Raw genomic sequence first — 22943 nt, forward strand, 5'->3', positions numbered from 1 at the left:
TTCCTAAATTAATTCTTAGTAAAAAATTTAGGGAGACTTATTCTTATATTCAACAAGACAGCCTTTGACTATTTTTTAAAATCATATTATGGCTGCAAAATACTCAATAATACTTTGATGCTAAATAAGTTAGTGTACCTAGGAATATAATTTTTAATTGGTTAATGCTTAGATCTGAAATTATCTGTAGCCATTTCTAAACTAAGTTTTTTTCCAGTCGTGTTGACATACATGACTGTCTAAGTTTGAGGCGTACAGCATGATGGTTTGATTTACATATATTGTGAAATGATTACCACAATAGGTTCAGCCAACATCCATCTTTTCATATAGATACAATAGAAAGAAAAAAGAAAACACTTTTCTCCTTGTGATGAAAACGCATAGGATTTACTCTCTTAATTCTGTTAGTCTCTTTATATATTTCTGAAGATATAAAATGCTTCTTATTACAAAAATCGGTTCTAAAGAATACTTACAGACTTGGAAAATGCAGAAAAGATACTATGTTACGTTTGTGTGTAGATTTTCTAAAGTTGATGTATGTGCTTTTATAGTACTACAGAAAAAATTATTTACTTTAAGAACATCATTTTAGTCAGCATTTAGTTATGCTTAATCTTAATGGTCTACTCTTCACTCGAATTATAGAGTATTACTCTGAAAACATTTGTTATTCCAAAGACTTGATGTAATTTTCACCTTTTAAATACATGTTTTACTTTACCAGCACAACATAACCATTGTTCACATGCCTGGGAAAAGGCCCTTCGGTCAGAGCGTTGTCTTTATCTACGACAATGGACAGCAGAAGGTCTCTGCGCCTCTCAGATTTCCTGCCATGAATGAAGTAAGCACCTCTAACCTCCTCTTTATGGGCTCAGTTGATTGAGAACTCTTGAAAATTTTCACTTGAATGTAGAAGGTTCTGTTTATTCTAAATATATGCCCATAAATTTTAGTGTTTTTTATATACTGAGATATAGTAAGTTAATATTTCTGTTAGCCTGTCATCATTAGATGAAGTGAGACAAGATGTAATAAAGAAAAACAATTCAAGGAAGAAACAAATGTAACTTAAGGGTTAGAACAAAAGACTTATAACAGGAAAGCCAAAAAAATTGAATAGAGCAGAGCAAAGGATCATTTAATGAAGCTCTCCAAGCACAGGAAATGCTTAGAGACTGTTATGATGGACTCTTCCATCTCCACTGAACCTGAAACAATACTGAAGGAACTTGAATCTTTCCATTGTAATTAGGTATAAGATGGAATTTACTCAGTAGAGGTGATTCTTAAAGAGCATTAGTGTAAAAGTTCTTTGAGGATTTTTGGATAATTTTGAAAGGGCCTTTTCTGAAGGTGACAGAATGGATTAGATTATTTCCCAGATCCTTCTAGGATTCTAGTAATTTCTTGTTGCTGTTCATCTCAGTGACCATTTCAGGATAACTTGTGATTAGCATTGTTATACTGATGTGTAATTCTTTGTTTATAAATTTTAAGGGGAAAAGTAGTTTTATCTAATTTAGAATATAGTAAAATTGTTTTAAAAAGATTTTTTTAATATACACTCATTAAAAATTCAAAATTTACGAAAGGATATAAAATGAGTTATAAAAGTAATGTGTCCAAATCCCAGAGCCCAAAGGTTATGTATGTAATGATTTCTTATGTGTACACACATGCATACATCATAATCCCATAAAAATAAAACTTTTAGTTTTCAGTGCATTTATTTGCTTAATTTTCTGGACTGTTTCATTTTAAACATGAGGATAGAGATTTAATTAAAATTGTGTGATTTATATTGTTTCTTAATTTTTAGGCTTTTGTTTCTTGTTGCATCGGTTCAGCTGGGCAAAGAACCACCACTCCTCCACCATCCCAAATCCCAGATCCACCTTTTTCTTCTCCCATCACCCCTCACCGGACGTCATTTGGTGGGATTCTGTCATCAGCCTCCTGGGGAGGAACAATTGAAAAATCAAAACTGATTACCAAATTGATATCAGCTGGCACTCAAGACAGTGAATGGGGATGTCCCACATCTCTGGAGGGTCAGCTAGGGTCTGTTATAATTTTCTGTGAAGCACTACAACCTCCTCAGGTGAAGGCATTATATTTAGCAGGTGAGCATATACAATCCGTGTGTTTAATTGAACTTAAATAGTTTTCTTCTGTTGCCTAAATATATTCTGAAGAATATGTTTGATCTCAAGAGTGTATTTGTTTTAATTGAAGCTGAAAGGAAAGAAAAAGCCCACCACACATCATACTTTTTTCCCCTCAGCTTTGTTGAGATAGTATGACATAGAACATATGTAAGTTTAAGGTATACAATGTGATGATTTAATACACAGATATATTGCAAAATCATTACCATAATAAAATCAGTTAACACCTCCATCCCCTTACAGAATTACCATTTTTTTATGTCTGTTGATAACATTTAAGATCTATTCTCTTAACTTTCAAATATGTTATACAGTATTATTAATCATAGTACACCGTACCTTTTTGGTAGGCATAAATAAAGCAAACCTTTGGGATATATTTTAGATATCACCCATAATACTGCCTGCATTAGTCTCTTAGGACTGCCATAACAAAATACCACAGACTGGATGGCTTAAACACTATTTATGTTCTCACACTTCTGGAAGCTGGAATTCTAGGATCAGGTTTCTGTCAGGCTTGGTTTCTGGTGAGGCCTCTGTTTCTGGCTTTTAGATGGCTGCCTTCTTGCCGTGTCCTCAGAGGGAGTCTGTCGTCTGTGTGCGTGTGCAGAGAGAGATGTCTCTGGTGTCGTTTCCTCTTCATTTGTGGGGCCCTATTGGATTAGGGCCCAACCCGTGCAACATCATTTAACCTTAATTACCTCCTTAAAGGCCCTGTCTCCAGATGCAGTCATATTGGGGGTTAGAGCTTCAACAAATGAATGTTAGGGGGTTCCCACAGTTCACCCATAATACTTCCAGTACTTTTGACAGATTTTAATAAATTGATGAAACAAAATACAGACCTGTCTTCATGAGAAATCACATTTAAAAACTTATCTTTTTTATAATTTATATATTAATATACCTCAAGAATTCATTAAGGCAGTAGAATTAGGAGTCCTTGAATAAAATTATAAGCTGTGTTTTGGCTTTTTCTTTTTGGCTATGATTTTAAAGATACACATTGATTGTTATTGGATCATAACTATTTTCAAAATTATATCTATATTTTAGTAGGATGTTCAAGAGTTAAGCCTCTAAGTAGAGAGATATATTAACTCTGCAAAACAGCTAATTATTTGTCAAAATGTCTTTTTTAGATTACATGGGAGTTTTGAGATGAATGAGACTGTCCAGACTTTCAGAGTTTGTACTGGAACCTTGTCATTACTTTAAAACTCACCAAAGTATTTGAAATTGATCTTTAAACAAATTCCAAGTGAATAAGTCATTTAATGTAGTCATTACAGCTGTGTAATTTGGATTTTGTTTTTATAATTTTTCCTACTTATAATTCTACTCTTAAAAATAATTATTATATAGTTCATAATGATCATTTTTAATGGATGCATAGTATTTCATTGGATTCATCATGCATGATTTACTTAAGTTTATAATTTTTAATATTGTTGTAAACTTAAAGTACTAAATATGATGACCTGTCATACTTACTGGTTTTTTCTTATTTTGATAGATTTACTTATGATAAATTCCCAGGATAAATATTCAAAGATTGTAAATATTTTTACAGCTCTCAATAGATTTTACCTAATCAGTTTCCAAAAAGGGGTATACCAGTTGATAGTGCCTACCAGGAATACATAAGTATATCAGATTGACCACAGCCTTGTTAGGAGGGAATGGTCAGTGCTTTCCTCCATTTTTGATGTAAAATGGAGCATTGTTTTAATTTGTATTTCTTTGATTTTTTTAGTGAAGTCAACAGTTCCTTCCTACTCATTTGCTATTCCATTTCTGTGCTATCTATTCACATTATTGATTGACTCTTTTGCTAGTTTTTCTTATGAATTTGAATTGTCTGACAGATAAATTAATAAACTTTGTTATATTCAATATTAGTTCTTTAATGCTATATAAAATTTCGTTTCTGTAGTGGAGATTGATCCACACACCCTGCCCCCACCTGCCAACTTTTCTAGGTTTTGCACGAATTGGAGGTGATGTAAAAAATAAAGTACATTTTGGTTGTGTGTTTTAACTATGTTATGTGAGTAGCTTGAAACAGCTTAATTTTAAATTTTGTTCTGATTATACAGAACTGGGGAGACCATATATATTCAATGATACATGTGTGTGTGTATATATAATTTTCAGGTCCCAACTGTTTAAGCCCTTGGAAATTTCAAGAGTCTGACATGGCTGACCTGCCGGGTAACGTCCTCCTTCACTACACTGCAAAGGTCAGAGTAAATGCGTGGACTGTCCGTCTAGATGTAGCTGTGCTGTGAACTAAAATTCTTTTTTTAAATTTCTTTTGTCATTTCAGTGGGTAATTGAGAAGGAGGGGCTTGAGTTAGCAGTAAAAAATTAAGGTGCAACTCTCAACTAGGGTTCAAACGTTACCGTTGTCGTCCCAATAGTATGGATGGCAGTAGTTGTCTTGGGAATTTGTCTAATGAATCGACTTCAGTAAATGAAACTGTTTAAACTTGTATTCTTTTGGAAGGAGAGATGAAACAGAATTGTGCTCAACATTTTCTTTGTTTTTTAAATATGATGTTAGCAAGAAAATAATAAAAATGAAATGTTCACTTCAGGAGGAAAAAAAAGAACTACCTATATGCATACCATGCCCAGTCCTTTTTCCTTCAAGGAAAGGAATTACTTTCACTATCTAGTCAAAGTAATTGAGGTCAGCAAGGGCTGAGGAAAAGAAGATCAAAGGTGGAACTGGGAAAAAGAAAAGGGAGAAGTGGCATAAACAACAATAGTAATTGCCTTCATTATAGTGAATGTTCCATTGACCCAGAAAATGCTTTGTTGTGTGAGATTTTACGTCATAGAATTTTTTTTCTGGTTTAGCCAGCTAGTACGTGGTTGTCATATATTACTTTGAATACTTATTTGTTATAGCTACCCTAATAAAATTTACTTATTGGTTGATATTTCCCCCTAACTTTTTTGTTTTGATTAATTTCAAACCTAGAGAGAAGCTGAAAGAATGCTAGGTTGAAATCATGTGTACACTCCACCTAAACTCACCACTTATTAACATTTTGCCACATTTTTCTTTATCATAAATCATTTGTGAAAGCAGATTGACGTAGCTAACAGGACCCTTTACTCCTAAATTTTTCTACATAGTCCTTAACTTTCCTAAAAAAATTATCAATAACTCATGGACTATATAACCCACATTCAAATTTTCCCCAAAATATTTGTTTAGCCTTTTAAAAATTTAATCCTTGATCCATTTGAGGTTCATGCATTGCTTTGGTTATAATGTCTTGAGTCTAATTTTTTGTTTGTTTGCTTTTTGTAATGCTAACTTTTCTCCAAAGATAGATGTTTGTCTACCAAACTAGATTTTATGTTATTTTTTTGGCAGGGACTGTATCTTATTCTTATTTTCATTATAACTATCTAGTATAGATAAATAGAAAGTAATTGGATTTAATCTCACTGTATAACTGGTGGCGTGTCTAGACCTGATGTCTCACTGGGTCTTTTTGGCATTATGATTGCCATGTTCTTTTTTCAAAGTTGCTGTGATCTTGATAACATTAAAGTTGAATTTTTACTGTTGGAAGTGAAAATTCTGTGATATTAAAAAAATAGCTGTTACTGTTTTGCCTCAAGAAACACAATATGACAAATATATACAATAAAACAAGTTTATTGGAGGAATAGTTCTTGAAAATGGTGATATAAGTGTTCTATGGTTAAATAGGTTTGGGGGACTGTTGCCTCCTGGATATCCCTCTGGGAGATTGATCGTGCACTTGAAAAACGCTGCTATGAAGAAACTAGTTTCCTTTTGCTTTATCCTACTTCTCATCAGTTATTTTAGCCTAGAGCACATTTTGTTTTTATCTCACTTATTAACAAACGCTAGTTTGGGGAAAGCTACTCTAGAGGATTTTTTGACAGTTAATAGTTTTTCGTTTTTGTCTCCTTTATAGGAGGTGTTTCACTATCCATTTGTTTAAAATTTTTTGAGTGTCTTTTCTGTGCCAAGGATACAAAGATGGATAAATTAAAGTTTCTGGCTTTAAGAAGCTTACAATCTAAAGTGAAATAAATATGTAAAAAAAAATAAGTGCAGTATAACTTCATGAGCATTTTTCTTTTTAACTACCATTTATTGAGTGTTTACAATATATTAAGCACTCTGCTAAATGCTTCACATGTATTGTTTCATGTAATCTTCACAGAAGCTCTGAGGAGTGTATGGTATTATCTGTACCTTTTTTAAGCTGTAGTTTTCTGAGCTCTGGTTTTCTAGTTTCTACTTTCTGAGTTAAAGAAAGTAACTTGCCTCGCCTCATAATCCTGGTGAAAGGCCTGCCTGTTTAACCTGTATCCTTAACCGCTGTACAATATTTCTCTATTGGAATTTTGTACAAAATGCAGTGCAGGTACAAAGGAAGAATGGTTGGTTCTTCCAGGAGATTAGAATATCATAGAAAAGATGGTTTGGTTTGTGTTTTAAAGGGAAAATCGAGGAGGGATGTGCAAGGAACAGTAAGCAGCACCTACAGAGGCGTAGACTGTAAAAGTGGGTTCTACATGTATTGGGGTATAGGGCTCTCAGCAGGAGGAGAAGATGGCAGGAAATGATTAGAGGGCAAGCAGAGGCCAGATCATAGCAAACCTCCTGTGCCAGGCTAAATGGTAGGCAGTGGACAGGATTTTAAGCCAAAGAGTACTATGATGCGGTTTGCATTTAGAAAAAGGTCTCAAGCTGCAGTGTGAAAGTTGGATTGGAGGGGTAGGTGGCTGAAGGCAGTCATATCGTTAGGAGATTACTGTGTAGGAGAAGTCATAGATGCACAATACCCAAACTAAGGTAGTAGCGGGAGAGAGACATTTCTGTCTCTGGACCAATTTTACATTGAAGTTAAATGTAAACTCAATTTCCGTTTGTTTTATTGAGGCAGTTTTTCTCAGTTGCCTTAAGAGGAAAGCAATAGCCACATCATCTGTGCTAAAATGTGCAGGTTCCTTTATTTTCTTTTGGAATGGAGATTAGATGCAAGGATGTTTCAATACCTGCAAATTCACAGATTAAACGTGAAGTTACCTGCTTTACAAGCCTTTATGGAACTTAAATTACTTTAACCATTTCTAGAGTTGCAGACTAAGCTCTTAATCTGAATATAACTAGCATTGTCAGTCTGTAACATGAGGGAAAATAGTGTCTTATGCCTGGGATTGGATTTTCCTATCTTGATAAATTTTTCTGTTCTGTGGTTTCTCTATCTCATATTTAATCACATTTTTTGTGTGTATCGTGAAATTGTCCCAAGGAAGTATTAATGGGAGCAAAACACTGAATTTTTTAGAAAGTCAAAAATCTGTTTGCATATATTGGTTTAAAAGAGAAACGTTTAAAAACTTTGTGATTGGTGACTCATAAATTGTAGTTACAGCTCGTGGGTCAGATGGCAGGAGCAGTGACCTGCATCTGATGAGTGAGCGCCTTAGCATCTAGTCCTGGTTCCTCTGAGGCACTCACAACAGTAACACTAACTTCATGTCGCGAGCATCTTAGCATTGACTGTACTGTATACCTTTTGAAATTATAGTGAAATGTTCCATATTTAGAGTTATATTTTGTCTTCATTGCACTTAGCTGTTTGCCATATTTTCTTTTATTTTTAGGCCTGCAAAAATTCAATCTGTCTTGATTTATCTGCTAATTGTTTGCATGGGAGGTTAACAGGAAACAAAGTAGTGAACTGGGACATTAAGGTAAGTTAATGATCAATGACAGGCAACATAGTATGTAAGTTTAGTGATGCTTTAAAGGAGTTTGTTTAAAAGCACCACCAACCTGATCTGAATAATAAGTCCTGGTTAAAATGTTTGCAGGCAAGATAGACAGTTTGAAGAATAAACGAATAAGTAGTTGAATGACTGTTTGATTTGCTTGAAACTTGGTTACCATTTTAAGCCATGCCATGATCTTAATGGTTTCCATAGAAAAATGTACTGCCTTAGTTAATTGCTCCACTTTAACATATTTAATCCCAGAAACTGTGTGGCAGATTTCAACCCCTGCTAACCTTCTCAGAGACTTCATTGATTCTCCCTTCTCTCCTGAACCACACGCTTCTCCCTGTCTACAGTCTCCTGTCCCTCAGCTTTAAACAACAGCAGATCTTTCCTCTCCAAGGTTGAAGATGAGTCACTTTCTCTCTTCACACGTCTGCCTCTCGCTATTCCATCTTGTCTGCCTCTTTCATGTGCCTCATATTTATATGAAGCTGCACATACACTTCTATCTAAGTTCTCTGCTTATTTTCCAAGACTTGAGTTCACTGCTTGTGTCCTGTGTTCCTGTCACACTGTCATTTCACTCATCATGGTGACCGATTCTTCAGTAGCCTTGAGAACGTCTAAGGAGGGCCTGTGCTTTTCTCGCCAGTCCTGGCGCAGGGATGTGCCACAACATGGTGGACTGAATGGTTACGTTAGTAAAGGTTGTTTGGGCTAATATGAAGGGCAGAGAGATCCTATTCCGAAAATACAACATTTCCTTAGATGTCTTAAATAGAAATTATAGCCTAAGTAAAATCAAAAGAAATATGAAAGTTGTGAAGGAACTTGCTGGTAAATCAGCAAAAAACTTTTATCTTCTAGTCTGTTAACACCAATCAGATATGCTTATTGTTTTAATGGAACAGAAATCGTTCGGATAATTCTGCCTGTGTAAAAATGAATCCATCAGTTAGTATTAATCTCATGTTATTCATGTGGTATAAAGCTTTTTCTCTCTGAGACTGGAACGCTTATTCTCGTTTGTTAACATAGTAAGATTATGACGTCTGCCAATTTTATCAGATAACTTCTGCTGTCACTTCTAAGATTGGTTTTACAAGGCTAGTTCTCTGTGTTACTTACATAAAGAAAGCTGATTATTTGTGCTGTACATACTTGAAAATCAGAGCAGTCTTTGTTGCCTTGAGTTACAGCTACATCAAAATCAAAAAGAAACAGTTATCAAGAAAAAGACTTTCATTTTTAGACTGCAACAAAATCAAAGACAAAAAAAATTAAATGAAATGACAGCTGGGGAAAAAATATTAGAAAGCGAATTTACTTACTGTACACAGCTCTTAAAAATGAATGTAAAAACAGGCAAAGAATATGAAAAGGTTGTTTACAAACTTAGGCTGGGTCTACACGGAAGTTTGGAACATTTTAGCAGTTAATAATCGCTAACCTTCTGTAGCACCCACCATGGATGTCAGGCTAAGCACTTCTCATATATTAGCTGAGTTAATCCTTCTAACAACTTTATAGAGTGGGAATTACTATTATTCCCATCTTACAGATGAAGAAACTGAGGCCAGAAAAAATGAGTAACTTATCAAAGGATGTTGAATATATTTTGTTAAGCTATCCAAAATAGTCACCTTGAATTTTGGTTGAAGCCACTCCCTCCACCTTTCTTATTAACTAAAAGTAGAGGAGTCAGTCTTATTTCTATGCCAAATACATTCTCCTTTTCTTTGTGACTTATTCCGCTGTTTGTTATTAAGGCCTAATTGCCGTGTGACAGTTTTTTCCTCATATCATTGGTATCACATTATGAAGTCTGCCTGTGGGGTCACATGTGGATTGCCTGTGTTTGGAATTCCTAAACTTTAGAAAACAAGTAAAAATGGTCTGGCCTGGTCTCTTAAATATTGATTATGGTGACCGTGAGGCTGCTCTTTCAAGCATCTGCTCATACAAGGGTTTCTCTAGCTGAGGCTATCCTATACATTGTCTGAAGGTATCTCAAATTGTAACCTCGTGCATGCCTTGTAGATATTAAATGACAAAATTGCCCTTGTTTTATAAGATTATAAAATTGTAATTTTCTTTTTCAGGACATCATAAACTGCATAGGTGGATTAAATGTACTCTTTCCTCTCTTGGAACAAATCAGCCACTCCAGTGAAGGACAGATTGCTGAAGGAATGAATGAAAGCACAGTGTCTGAGTTGATAACACCTGTGGAAGGAGATTGGGTGGTATTGACCTCCACAAAGGCATCAGGTATTAAGATGAAATTAACATAAAATAGTCATTGAGAAACTTGAATTAATCAAAAAATAGATTAAAGTGTCTTGCCACCACTAGGAAGAAACTTAACCATTTGTTGCTGAAGCAGCCCATCCCTAATTTTTTTAATGTAGTTCAGAGAGTTCATAATACTTGGTCGAAAAACTTAAGATGTTAGTTTTACTCTTGACTATCGTTGGTTTGTGTTCTTAGTAGAAATATAACAACATTGTTAAATTTGTGGTAGAGAAAATATGTAGATGTGTATATAAGTATACAGTATGCAGTTGCTGTGCTCTCTGATATTTCTGTTCTGCAAGTGACCTTCGGAGGCAAATTCCTGAACCAGATTCCTTGTTTGTTATAATGTGCATTATGATGTAGAAAAAGTGATATAAAAGTGATTAGAGTAATTACAATAATTAATGACATGTTCACATTTCCAGAGTCAAGACTAGAGAGAAATTTAATTGCAACGTTTATCTTGATTGTGAAACACTTTATTCAAAGACATCCTATTAACCAGGATAATCTTATTCACTCCCATGGAGTTGCCACTCTTGGTGCCTTACTTCAGAAGGTGAGCTCGTCTAACCTGATGTAGGTGTGGCTGATGATTGTAACTAGCAGTCAGTGTTGGGGTTTTTTCTTCCTAATAAATAAATATATATATTTTTAAATTTCACTATTACAGCGTAAGTTATATTAGTAGATATAATTTTTTTCACAAGCAGCTTTTAAAAACTTCTGTTGATGGCAGGCCTGGTGGTGTGGTGGTGAAGTTCCCACACTCTACTTCAGCAGCACAGGGTTTGCAGGTTCAGATCCCAAGTGCAGACCCAGCACCATTGTCAAGCCACGCTGTGGTGGCATCCCACATAAAATAGAGGAAGAGTGGCACAGATGTTAACTCAGGGACCATCTTCCTCAAGAAAAAAGAAGAAGATTAGCAGTGGATGTTAGCTCAGGTCCAATCTTCCACAAAAAAATAAATAAACTTCTGTTGAATCATATGAATTACTTATCTTACATAACAGTGTATAATCTTTGATGGATAGGACCTTGGTTGTTGGCTTTCGTATTTGGGATATTTGATCAGTTTAAGATTCTGTTTTAGGAATATGACATTAGGAAAGTATGTTCTAGTGTTACATCAGAAAAATTAATGTTTAAGTTGTTTATATTTTTCTAACCAAGATTTTTGTATTTAGTAGATGTTCTGAATTAATCATTGGAAATTATAGCTTAATGACAATTATTTAAAGTGAACTTTACAGAACCCTATTCTGTTTGGATTTCAGGTGCCAAGCACCTTGATGGACGTTAATGTATTGATGGCAATTCAGTTGCTAATTGAACAGGTATCATTAGAGAAGAATATGCAGCTCCTGCAACAAATGTATCAATATTTACTCTTTGACTTCCGTATTTGGAACCGTGGAGATTTTCCCTTTCGAATTGGTGAGAGCAGACTGTTAGATAAGGTTTAAGGTTTTATAGTTTTAGAAATTTATAACTACCTATGTAACTTTATTTTGGGTATATCATTTTAAGAGTGAACTTTCTATTTTAGGTCATATACAATATCTTTCTACCATCATCAAAGACAGTAGGAGAGTTTTCCGAAAGAAGTATGGTGTGCAATTTCTCCTGGATACACTTAGGATTTATTATGGGTATGATGTCCTTGCTCCTTCTCAGTCTGATATTGTTTTCTGTCTGCTACTTAATTGGAATGTCTGGGTTATTTATTTTCCAGGAATTCTAATATCCTAGTGTGGAGGTTAAAATGACAAACAATGGATCACATACGTTGGGTTTGAATCTTGTGTTTTATTAATTGTCTATCTATAGGCAACTCACTTAACTTTTCTGTGCTTAAGTTTTCTGGTCTGTGACAAGGAGATAATGAAACTGACAACCTATGGTTGTTTGAGGATTATAAATTAAATAAATTAATAATGTATAGAGCACTTAGATCTGTGTCTGCCACATAGTGAGTGTTGCATAAATATAACCTGTTTTAACAATTTATATCTTTGTCATTGAAATTGCTAACCTCAAAAGGTTTTCCCTAAAAAGAAAAGCCAAAGATACCATGAATTCTATTATTACATTAATTCTATTAATTACCGTCTTTTTTAAACTGTAAATTCTTTTAAAAAGTACAAAAATGTAAAAATTAAAAATTTCAATTTTTGCGCTTTTGCTTTCTTTTTCAGGAGTGATTGTAAATATAGTGAGCTGTCTTTAGATGATATTCGAACAATAAGGACTTCTTTGTATGGACTGATTAAATATTTTCTGTGCAAAGGTGGAACTCATGAAGAGATACAAAGTATCATGGGTTACATAGCTGCTATCAGTGAAGAAGAACAGGTATTTGCCCGAGATAAGTCTGTTTTTTCTTTTTAACATTTATGTTGCTATATCATCTCCTTTTAAACTTATATATATATCTGTTAAACATATATATATGTGGGGGTTTTTTGGTGAGGAAGATTGTCCCTGAGCTAACATCTGTGCCAGCCTTAGTCTGTTTTATGTGGGACACCACCACAGCACAGCTTGATGAGTGGTGTGTAGGTCCACGCCTGGGATCCAAACCTGTGAAGCCCAGGCTGCTGAAGCAGAGCACATGAACTTAACCACCACGCCACTGGGCCGGCCCTGATATTAAACATATTTTAAGAGTAAAATATTTATAGTGTCCCATACAGTATTATGCAGTTAAAGAAGTAAATTTTATCTCTTCACTGAAAGTTATTAAAATAGACGGCAGTGTAATAAAATATTTTAATTAGCTAGAAAGCAGTATGGGGAAAAAGTTGCTTTGTCTGGCTATTCTGAAGCCTGTTTTCCTAGGTCACATAATGTATATTTACCTGTCATCAAAGTTACTGGGCAGATTTCTAACATGAATTTTAACATAACATAGGTTCATAAAAGTTTTGCGTAAAGAGTAAATTGTAAATGTATTTCTATTTTTAAAAACTTTTACATACATTATTTATTTATACTTCAGAGCTACCCTTTTGACAGTGGTCCTCAGTGTATGGTCCCTGACCAGTGCTACCTGGGAACTTGTTAGAAATGCACATATACTGCAAAGTCAAGCCTTCCTGGTGATTACAGACTAGGAATTACTCTTCTCGTTTGCGCAGTTGGAAATGTACGTTCAGAGAGATTAGGTGACTTAACTTTAAAAAGTCACATAGCTGATAAACCTGGAACTAGAACCCAGGTGTATTTACTACTCTTTCTGTGCTCTTTTTGTATACCGCTCTCTACACCAAATTTGAACAGCCTTAATTGATGTTGACTCAAATATTTTGCCCCCTATCATCAAATATTCATTGTGTAGTAAGGGTTACATGACTTCATGTTGGTACTGGATAGATGAATTAACTTAGGCTGTTTCCCTGAAGGTTGAACTACTTCAAAAGTTTGCCATTATTTAGAATCATGGGTAGCCATCTTATTTCATGATAGCTTATTGTCACCCGCTGTGATTCATTGCCAATGATATTTTCTTGGTCAACTCAGTCAAAGAATCGTTTATTGAAAACTTACTATATACGTAGAATAATAGTGGACATTGTGTATAATGATGAATGAATTATCATTCTTTTAGCCTAATGGAGGCAGGGTTGGATAAGAGAGGTTTGTAAATACTTGTGAAACAGAAAAGAGTGTGGTAATCTATAAGAGAGATACAGAGTCCTATGAGGTGTTCATAGGAGAGTAATACATGTTGAGGAGACCAGCAAAGGCTTTATGGAAGACCTGGCTTTTCGTATGGACAGAGCAGGACAGGTGTGGTTCAGCAGGTGAATATGGGTAATGTGAGAGGATTTACAAAAGGACATGGAATAAGCCAAAAGCGTAATGGAGGGGAAAGGCAGGGCTAGTTCAGAAGACATCAGATAGTCCAGGTAAGCTAGAACGTGAGGGTATATAGAAGTTAGTTGAATAACTGTTCGTGGTTTATGACTTTATTTGTGCTTCCGTATGTGAGTGTGGTTGTTTGTTTTGTGTTGTTTAATTTCAAAAGCTCTTTGGAATTTTGGATATACTCTTCAGTCTCCTGCGTACCAGCCCAACTAGAGGTCAGCTTTTCTTACTGCTGTTTGAACCAGGAAACGCTGACATACTTTATGCCTTGCTCTTAAACCAAAAGTACTCTGACAGACTAAGAGAAGTCATTTTTAAGGTACAGACGTTTCTTAATCATCCTTATATTTTGGGGCATTTATGGGTATATGAATTTCATTGGAATATGTCCATTCTATGAATATAAATTCTTTTTTCATATCTACTTCTATCTAATTTTAAATTGTTCAGTGTGTTTTGAAATATATTTTTCATGTTTTTGTTATTTGCATATTAAAAAACTAATTGTATTGTCATCTGATCAATCATTTCAGTGGAAAATCTACTTTGTCATACCACCCTCAATATAAAATCTCTCATTTCCCTTTTGACTTACAGTAGGTCTACCTGGCAGATACTAACTAACCTCATGTAGCACTCACTATTTCTCATGAACTAAATGTTTTTCATATATTAGCTTACTTAGTCTTTGAAACAACTTTGTGAAGTGGATGTTATTATTATCCCCACTTTACAGATGAAGAAACTGAGGCCAGAGAAATTAGTAACTCATAAAAGGATATAGAACATATTTTATTAAGCTATTTATAATATCCAAAACTTTGAACTTTGGCTGAAGCCACCCGCTCCACGTTTTTTGTTAACAACAGGTAGAGGAGTCAATCATATTTCTACTGCCAAATACATTCTCTTCTTTTCATGATTTATTCTCCTGTTCATTATTAAGACCCAAGTGCCTTGCGACAATTGTTTCCTCTTACATCATCGGTGTTAGATTATCAAATCTACTTTTGGGCTTGTGTTTAGATTGCCTATGTTTGAAATCTCTAAACTTTGGAAAACAAAGGCACAGTAGAAATGGTCTGACATACTCTCTCCTGAGTGTTAGTTCTGGTGACCCCTGAGGCTCCTCTTTAAAGCATGTGCCACACAAGGTCCTTCATGGAGATTAAATGTTATTTCTCCAAAATTGGCCTTGCCAGGGATTGTTCACAATATTATTTTGCCAAGATTACCATTTCTACATAGAGTTTCAGTATCTCACTTTGAAAAATGTTGATCTCACTGCAAGAAGTGTGGGGTTACAAATTCATTCTCCCATTTCAGCAGTGGACCGTTTCTTCGCAAAATGTTTCCTTGTTCTTGGAAATTATTTTGTAACTGTCGCTGAAATGGATTACCAGCTTGATCTAGAAGTATGCTCGTTCTCTTTCAGAACACACCTTTGTTCCTCTTAAAGCTGCAGGGTTTGTTTCCATCTACGCTTTAGCCATTAAAATAAAATTTTACATTATTTTTCTTTCATTTGCCAAGAAATATATGTAAATTAGAGATTCAAATGTATTAATTATTCAAATACAGATGTGTTTCAGTCCAATTTATTCTTAGATCCATTTTTTAATGATAGTATGATATGGAGTGCTCTTCCCTATTAGTGCTGGGTTTTTTGGGTTTTTTTTAACATTTAAGGAATAAAGTGATGCTCCAAAAACCTTGTATGCTAATATTTTATTCAATATGAATGTAAGTGACGACCTGTTCTCAGTTGTCTATATTGAGAAGAATATATTACTGTTGTGACCAGGTTATGGAACAAATGCTGAAATGCACAAATGTTTATGAACGAAGTAAACAACGTATTCGACTCCGAGAAGTTGGCTACTCAGGATTGGGACTCCTTCTTAGTGAAGCACCCGTGAATACTTCTCTCTTGAAAAACCTCACCAATCAAATTGTAAACGCAGGTATGACGGAGACTGATAGTACTGATACATTCAAGACGTGTTCTTCATGTGACGTAATTCTATTTGATGGTTTTCAGGTTTTTTTCCTGAAGTGTTTTCCCCTTCCTCCCTCAGGTTGCTTTTTAAATTACCTGTTACCTGTCTCAGCAGAGCTTTGCTTGGGTGCTGATGTCCCTTTGTTGTTTTTGACTCCCCAGAGCATAGCACAGCGCCTTACTTGGTAGGCCTTCAGTAAATGTTTATTTGCTGACTGATTAGTAAATAATTGAGTCTATGTAACAAGAAAATGACACTAGAGAAAATATATACAAAATATTTTTTTATGGAGGTTAATTAGCCCTGAGCTAACATCTGCTACCAATCCTCCTCTTTTTGCTGAGGAAGATTAGCCGTGAGCTAACATCTGTGCCCATCTTCCTCTATTTTATATTGTGGGACACCTGCCACCGCATGGCTTGATAAGCGCTGCATAGGTCCGCACCCAGGATCCAAATGGGTGAACCCGGGGCCTCTGAAGTGCAGCACACGAACCCAACCGCTGTGCCACCAGGCCGGCCCCTGGAGGTTAAATTCTTAAAGACAAAATGAAAACTAGTTTCAGATATTCTTTTTTGTTTCTGATTTTGTTTTTATAAGCCATGTTTTTAGTACTTACTGTGAAATTTATATCAGGTGCCCGGGATTCAAAAAGTTGTAAGATAAGGTTCTTTGTCTTGAGTGGTTTACCATCTCATTGATAAGATAAGACATATACATAAAAAGATTAATAATAGTATAAGATCCAAGCAGTATGGACAATGTGTTCAGGCAGTGAAAAGAAGAGAACAGTTATTTCGAATTTACTCAGAAGATGTCAAACATTCCAAGCCTATTGTCTTTGTAAAATTTGAACATCTATAATTTTTTTTTTTTTTATTAAAGATTTTATTTTTTCCTTTTTCTCCCCAAAGCCCCCTGGTACATAGTTGTGTATTCTTCGTTGTGGGTTCTTCTAGTTGTGGCATGTGGGACGCTGCCTCAGCGTGGTCTGATGAGCAGTGCCATGTCCGCGCCCAGGATTCGAACCAGCGAAACACTGGGCTGCCTGCAGCGCAGCGCGCGAACTTAACCACTCGGCCACGGGGCCAGCCCCTGAACATCTATAATTTTTACTGAAAATGAAGTAATTATTTTAGCATTTATATAACTATTAACCACGGTTCTTTCTTTGAGAAAGAGTAAGAAAGCTGGAGGCATCACACTTACTGATTTCAAACTATACTACAAAGCTAGAGTAATCAAAACAGTAAGCTGTAGGCATAAAAACAAACACATAGAACACAGGAACAGAATCAAGAGCCCAGAAATAAACCCATGCATATACAGTCAACTCATATTTGACAAAGGATCCAAGAATACTCAATGGGGAAAAGATGGTCTCTTCAGTAAATGGTCCTGGGAAAACTGGATAACCGCATGCAAAAGGATGAAAATGGACCCCTATCTTACACCACTCACAAAAATTAACTCAAATGGATTGAAGATTTAAATGTAAGACCTGAACCGTTAAACTCCTAGAAGAAAACATAGGGAAAAAGCTCCTTGACATTGGTCTTGGCAGTGATTTTTTGGATATAATGCCAAAAGCACGAGCAACAGAAGTCAAAATAGACAAATGAGACTACATCAAACTAAAAAGCTCTGCACAGCAAAAGAAACCATCACCAAAATGAAAAGGCAAGCTGTGGAATGGGAGAAATATTTGCAAATCAAAATATAAAAAGAAGTTAATATCCAAGATATATAAGGAAGTCATAAAGTCAATAGCAAAAAAAAATCCAATTAAAAAATGAGCAAAGGACCTGAATAGACATCTTCCAAAGAAGACATGCAGATGGCTAACAGGTACATGAAAAGGTGCTCCAATGAAATATTAGAGCACACACAATAGACTATTAGCCATAAAAAAGAGGGAAATCCTGCCATTTGTGACAACGTGGAAGAACCCGGAGGGCATTCTTCTAAGTGAAATTAAGTCAGACAGAGAAGGACAAATACTATGTGATCTCACTTCTATCTGAAATCCAAAAAAATCCAACTCGTAGAAACAGAGTAGATTGGTGGTTGCCGGGGCCAAGAGAGTAGGGGAAGTGTGTGAAGGTGGTTGAAGGGTGCCAACTTCCAGGTATAAGATGGATAAGTTCTGGGGATCTCATGGCCAGCATGGTGACTGTAGATAACGATACTGTGTTATTGTATACTTGAAGGTTGGTAAGAGAGCAGATCTTAAATGTTCTCACCACAAAAAGAAAAATAGTAACTATATGAGGTGATGGATGTGTTAACTAACGTTATTGTGGTAATCATTTTGCAATATATATGTATATGAAATCGTTACGTTGTACACTTTAAATTTACACAATGTTTTATGTCAATTGTCTCACCAAAGCTGGACAAAAATAAAGGGCATCTGTGGTTGACAGCAAAAAAAGAAAATAAAAACAAAACAGTTATTTCAGCGTTTATGTACTATTACCAACAGTTCTTTCTTTGGTTATCTCTGGAATTTAATTTTAACTTTTTGTTTTTCCCATGATAGATCCTGCTATTAATTTCAAAGATCTGTTATCTGTGGTGTATATGTCCCGCAGAGCGCACATCAATGTCAGAGTGGTCATCTGCAGAAAGGTTAGTAAACTTTTAAGATGCAGTTTAAGAATAGCAGTATCATTATACCCTGAATAATTCTTAGCTTGAATATTTTGCACAAGATGTAAGTTTTAACATCTGTCATTTTATAAATGAACAGTCCCCCTTTTTGAGGTGAATTAACTTCATGTAATCACAAGGAATCAGCCTATGGATTTCTTCCTCTTAGCTCTGCATGGGCTCCGGGAAATGTGTGCTTTGCAGAGTCAAAAAATTGTAACTGGAGAGTAGTTTCTTTATCAAGAACCTTCAATGATTGTGAACATTTCTAATTCATGTACCATATTTTAGAGTTTCTGAAAATTTTGAACTTTGTGGGAAGAATTTTCTGCAATTCGTTTATGAGTATTCCAACAGTGATTTGCACTCAGTGCACCCATTTGACTTTTAACTGAGTCAAAGAATGGTCATCCCGTGTGCTTTCTGCTCATTGTAACCTTCTCTCTCCTCCCCTGGAGCCACTGACCTGCCTAGTATTCGCTTCTTTATCTTACTCCCTCATTATGTCACAGTATTTTTCCCTCAGTAAATCTGCATATATATCTCTTTCTTTAATGGCTACATAGTTTTTCATTCTATGGCTGTTTATAAAGTATTATCTGGTTCTTTGTTGATGGACATTGAGGTTGTTTCCTGTTTTTCCATGTTAATAAACTTCTGTTAAAAACTTATTTTTACATATACCTTTACTTATGTACGTCTGTAAGACATAATCTGTGAAATGGAGTTGCTGTGTGAAAGGCACATAAATTGATCCGTTCCTTTCAGTGTGCAATTAGAAACAGCTTTCAGTGCAGCCTAGTTTTATCCATTTATATCTATAAAATAGACATAAAGTAAGTCTTACTATATGGAAATTTTAAAGTCATGAAAGGTTTCTTTGCCAAGCGAAGCTTAATCTGAAAGAAAAAAATTTTTATTCTGCACCAATAGAGTAATGGTTTCTCATTATTGATAGCATTAGTGAAGAAAGAAATTTCACGTCATTGTGATCTGCTTTCTGCATCAACGTCAGCATACATTAGAACCATTAATATTGAAGTCCCTACCAACATTATTCATCTCCTGCTGTGAAACTTCTCAGAGCTAGAAATTCTGATAAAAGAGACACTCTAAACACTGGGAGCCAAAGTTCTTTTCATCTACATAGAAGATATGTTCTTTTTGGGTGAGGACATTGTCCTTGAGCTAACAGCTGTTGCCGGTCTTCCTCTTTTTGCTTGAGGAAGATTGGCTCTGAGCCATCACCTGTTGCCAATCTTCCTCTTTTTGCTTGAGGAAGATTGGCTCTGAGCTATCATCTGTGCCAATCTTTCCTCTCTTGTGTGTGTGGGACGCTGCTGCAGCATGGCTTGATAGTGATGTAGGTCCACGCCCAGGATCTGAACCCGTGTACTGGGGCCACCGAAGCGGAGCGCACTGAACTTGACCACTACGCTGCTGAACCAGCCCTCTCTACGTAGGAGTTTATTGGCTTTGTGATAAAAATGTCTTAAAGATCGTAACTGAATTTCTGACAGTGTTTGAGAACTTGTTTTTATCAAAAAAATGTGAAATCAAATGGATAACAGAGGTCATACTTAGTGCTACGTCAGTGTCTACTCTTTAATTTCAGCTTCTTAATCCAGCTAAATAGCAGCATCCGTCTTATTGGAATTAGTTTTTTGGAATTAAAAGTTTAGTTTTTGTTTTGTTTGTACAATATAGCGTTAATGAAAAAACATGTTTTTGCAAAAGCAACCATCAACTTTGCCTGGATAAAGAAAATGAGATGAGAAAACTTTATTCTTGGGGTTCCTAGGGTCTGATACCAAAGTACCAAGACACTTTGATAGTGTCTTGTGTGTCCTGTTTCCTCCTGTCCCCAGTGCTGGAACTTCGCCTGGCTCATGGTAGATATTCAGTGTTTGCTGAGCAAATGTGGTGGCTCGTGGAAAGTTGTTAGTTGAGAGGACATAACTTTATTACACTTGATGCAAACTTTCATTCTATTTATATTTCCTCTCTCACCAAATTAAAGTAATAACATGAGTGTGTTGACATGTGGAGGATCATTTTCTTTTTTCCTTTTTTATCTTTCAGCAAATATTTGAGTACATCCCTACTCTGTACAATGAGTAATATGCAGATTAATTAAAAACACAATGTCTGCCCTTCATATAGCTTATAATCCACTTAAGAACATAATCTTTTGAAAGTATATCCTCCCAAAGTTTCTCATTGTTACTTTGTCATTAAAATAACTGAAAAGAAATTGTTTTTGATGTAAAATACTGTGTACTTTTTGACGAATTTTGTATTCTTCATCTCTTTGTAGATTTTACAGATTTTACAATCCCAGCCAGATGCAGCACATCAAATATCTCAACAAGTGGGTTGGCAAGACACTTTAGTTAGGCTTTTTTTAAAAGCAAATTTTGAAAATGGAAATACTCTTCATAAGCACAGTAGGGCTGTTTCAATGAAAGACAATGATAAAAATATATCAGCTGACGATAATAAGAGGAACTTCGATGAAAAGATGGATGAGGAAAAAATCAACTCTTTTGCCTCCACTAATGTGTCTTCAGATCAGTGGAGTCTGGAGGATAGACGCTCTCTAGACTCAAACACACCATTATTTCAAGAAGATAGCTCTGTGGGAGAGTTGTCTTTCAAATCAGAGAACCAAGAAGAATTCTGGCATCATAGTCCTTCACACTTGAGTTTAGATCTCAGTAGAATTGACTCCTGTGAACTGAGTGACAGTGGAGGTCAAATGCCAGACAGCCTGCCTAGCACACCATCCCCCATAGAGTCTACTAAATCATTTTCTGTGCCGTCTGACAAAGAAAGCAGCATCACAAGTGACACGGGCTTCAGCGATGACTTCTCTTTACTTGAAAGCCAGGAGGTAAAATTCCTTATCTGTCCAAATGCTCTTTTTGTTTCTATATGTCTATGTATACTTCTGATCCTTAGATGTATGTAATTGTTAACAATTTCATATTATGTTCATGTTCTGAGTCTCATGATCTAAGCTATTAGAAGCCTAGAAGTCACTAAATTGTGTGTCTTGAGAGCAAAGCCAGTGTTTTCTTCATCCTTGTATCTCTGACTTTGTATAATGTTGAACCCAAAGTTCCAGGTTTAGTGTATGTGATGGTTCTTACGATGTGCTTTTAACAGCCCCTCCCCCCGATAATTTACCATCACTTTATGTTTTGTGTAGAGATGTGAGGAGGAGCTTCTTCAGTTACTGACAAACATTTTGAGTTATGTGATGTGTAAGGGGCTGGAGAAGTCTGATGACGACGCTTGGATTGAGCGGGGACAAGTGTTTGCAGCGCTAACTAAACCAGGGATATCCAGTGAGCTGCTTCGACCATCAGATGAAATAAAACTAATGTAAGCATTCAGTTGGTGACTTCCCCTCTCCTTTTGGAGTGGGCAGGAGTCTAAAATAATATTTATTATTGAACATTTATTCAGTATTCAGTGGGTGTTGAGAGGAAAAAGGAGAAACTTTGTGCTTTTCCTGTCTTTTTGCCATTCCAGTGGGATCTAGAGAGAAATCCAGAACTAACTCCAGTGTGAGGAGATTTAAATCTTAAATTAATTTGGGTTTTAAGTGATTACGTGTTCCTTGTTGTTTAAATTGTTTGCTGCAGTGTCTAAGCACTTGGTGCCTTGTCTTCTACAGTCTTATCCAAATTTGAGTGTTTCCATGCTGAGGGAAGGGAGTAGTCTTTTCATGAAAATTGCTTCTCCAAAGGGCTGAGTTCTCTGCATCTGAGAGAACTCTGTAACATTAGCATACTCGGGGAGAACACTTCTCTGTTTTTCCACAGGGTTAGGCTTTCTACCCTCGTCTTTCCAATTTCAGCTTTAAAGAAACTCTGGACTATCTTAGGGAGACTGGAATGTGAATTATTTTCATAGCTATTTTATGGTCAAGTCAAACAGGTAACTTTTTTTTTGCCTTTTAGTATTAGGTGTATTAAAAATAGATACTCCAAAGATTAAAAGTTGCTTCATTGTTACTAAATTCCATCCACAATGTCTTATGATACCTGCCAGTAGTAGTGTATCTTTGGAGATACAGTCCTGTTCATAAGTAACTGGGTCTTTTTTCCATGTCCTGCGATTTCTCTAAACTTGAAATTGTTTTAAGAGGACT

General features: G+C 35.6%; 1 protein-coding gene across 12 annotated transcripts in view; it reads left to right on the forward strand.

Annotated features, from left to right (window-relative positions):
* Positions 1-22943, forward strand: part of NBEAL1 (neurobeachin like 1) — a 203494-nt gene that overhangs the window by 120319 nt on the left and 60232 nt on the right. For all 12 annotated transcript variants that reach the window (XR_011528531.1, XM_070580766.1, XM_070580765.1 and 9 more), the window contains 14 exons: positions 731-850; positions 1829-2132; positions 4338-4423; positions 7848-7937; positions 10064-10232; positions 10685-10818; positions 11540-11699; positions 11812-11914; positions 12461-12617; positions 14293-14451; positions 15937-16096; positions 18675-18763; positions 21102-21677; positions 21996-22171. Coding sequence is in view for 11 of the 12 variants with exons in the window: in XM_070580766.1 (XP_070436867.1) it covers positions 731-850; positions 1829-2132; positions 4338-4423; positions 7848-7937; positions 10064-10232; positions 10685-10818; positions 11540-11699; positions 11812-11914; positions 12461-12617; positions 14293-14451; positions 15937-16096; positions 18675-18763; positions 21102-21677; positions 21996-22171 (2483 nt within the window). In the remaining variant the exon portion in view is untranslated. The remainder of the gene's footprint in view (positions 1-730; positions 851-1828; positions 2133-4337; positions 4424-7847; positions 7938-10063; positions 10233-10684; positions 10819-11539; positions 11700-11811; positions 11915-12460; positions 12618-14292; positions 14452-15936; positions 16097-18674; positions 18764-21101; positions 21678-21995; positions 22172-22943) is intronic.

Source organism: Equus przewalskii, chromosome 17 (assembly GCF_037783145.1).
Source record: "Equus przewalskii isolate Varuska chromosome 17, EquPr2, whole genome shotgun sequence".
Classification (NCBI taxonomy): domain Eukaryota; kingdom Metazoa; phylum Chordata; class Mammalia; order Perissodactyla; family Equidae; genus Equus; species Equus przewalskii.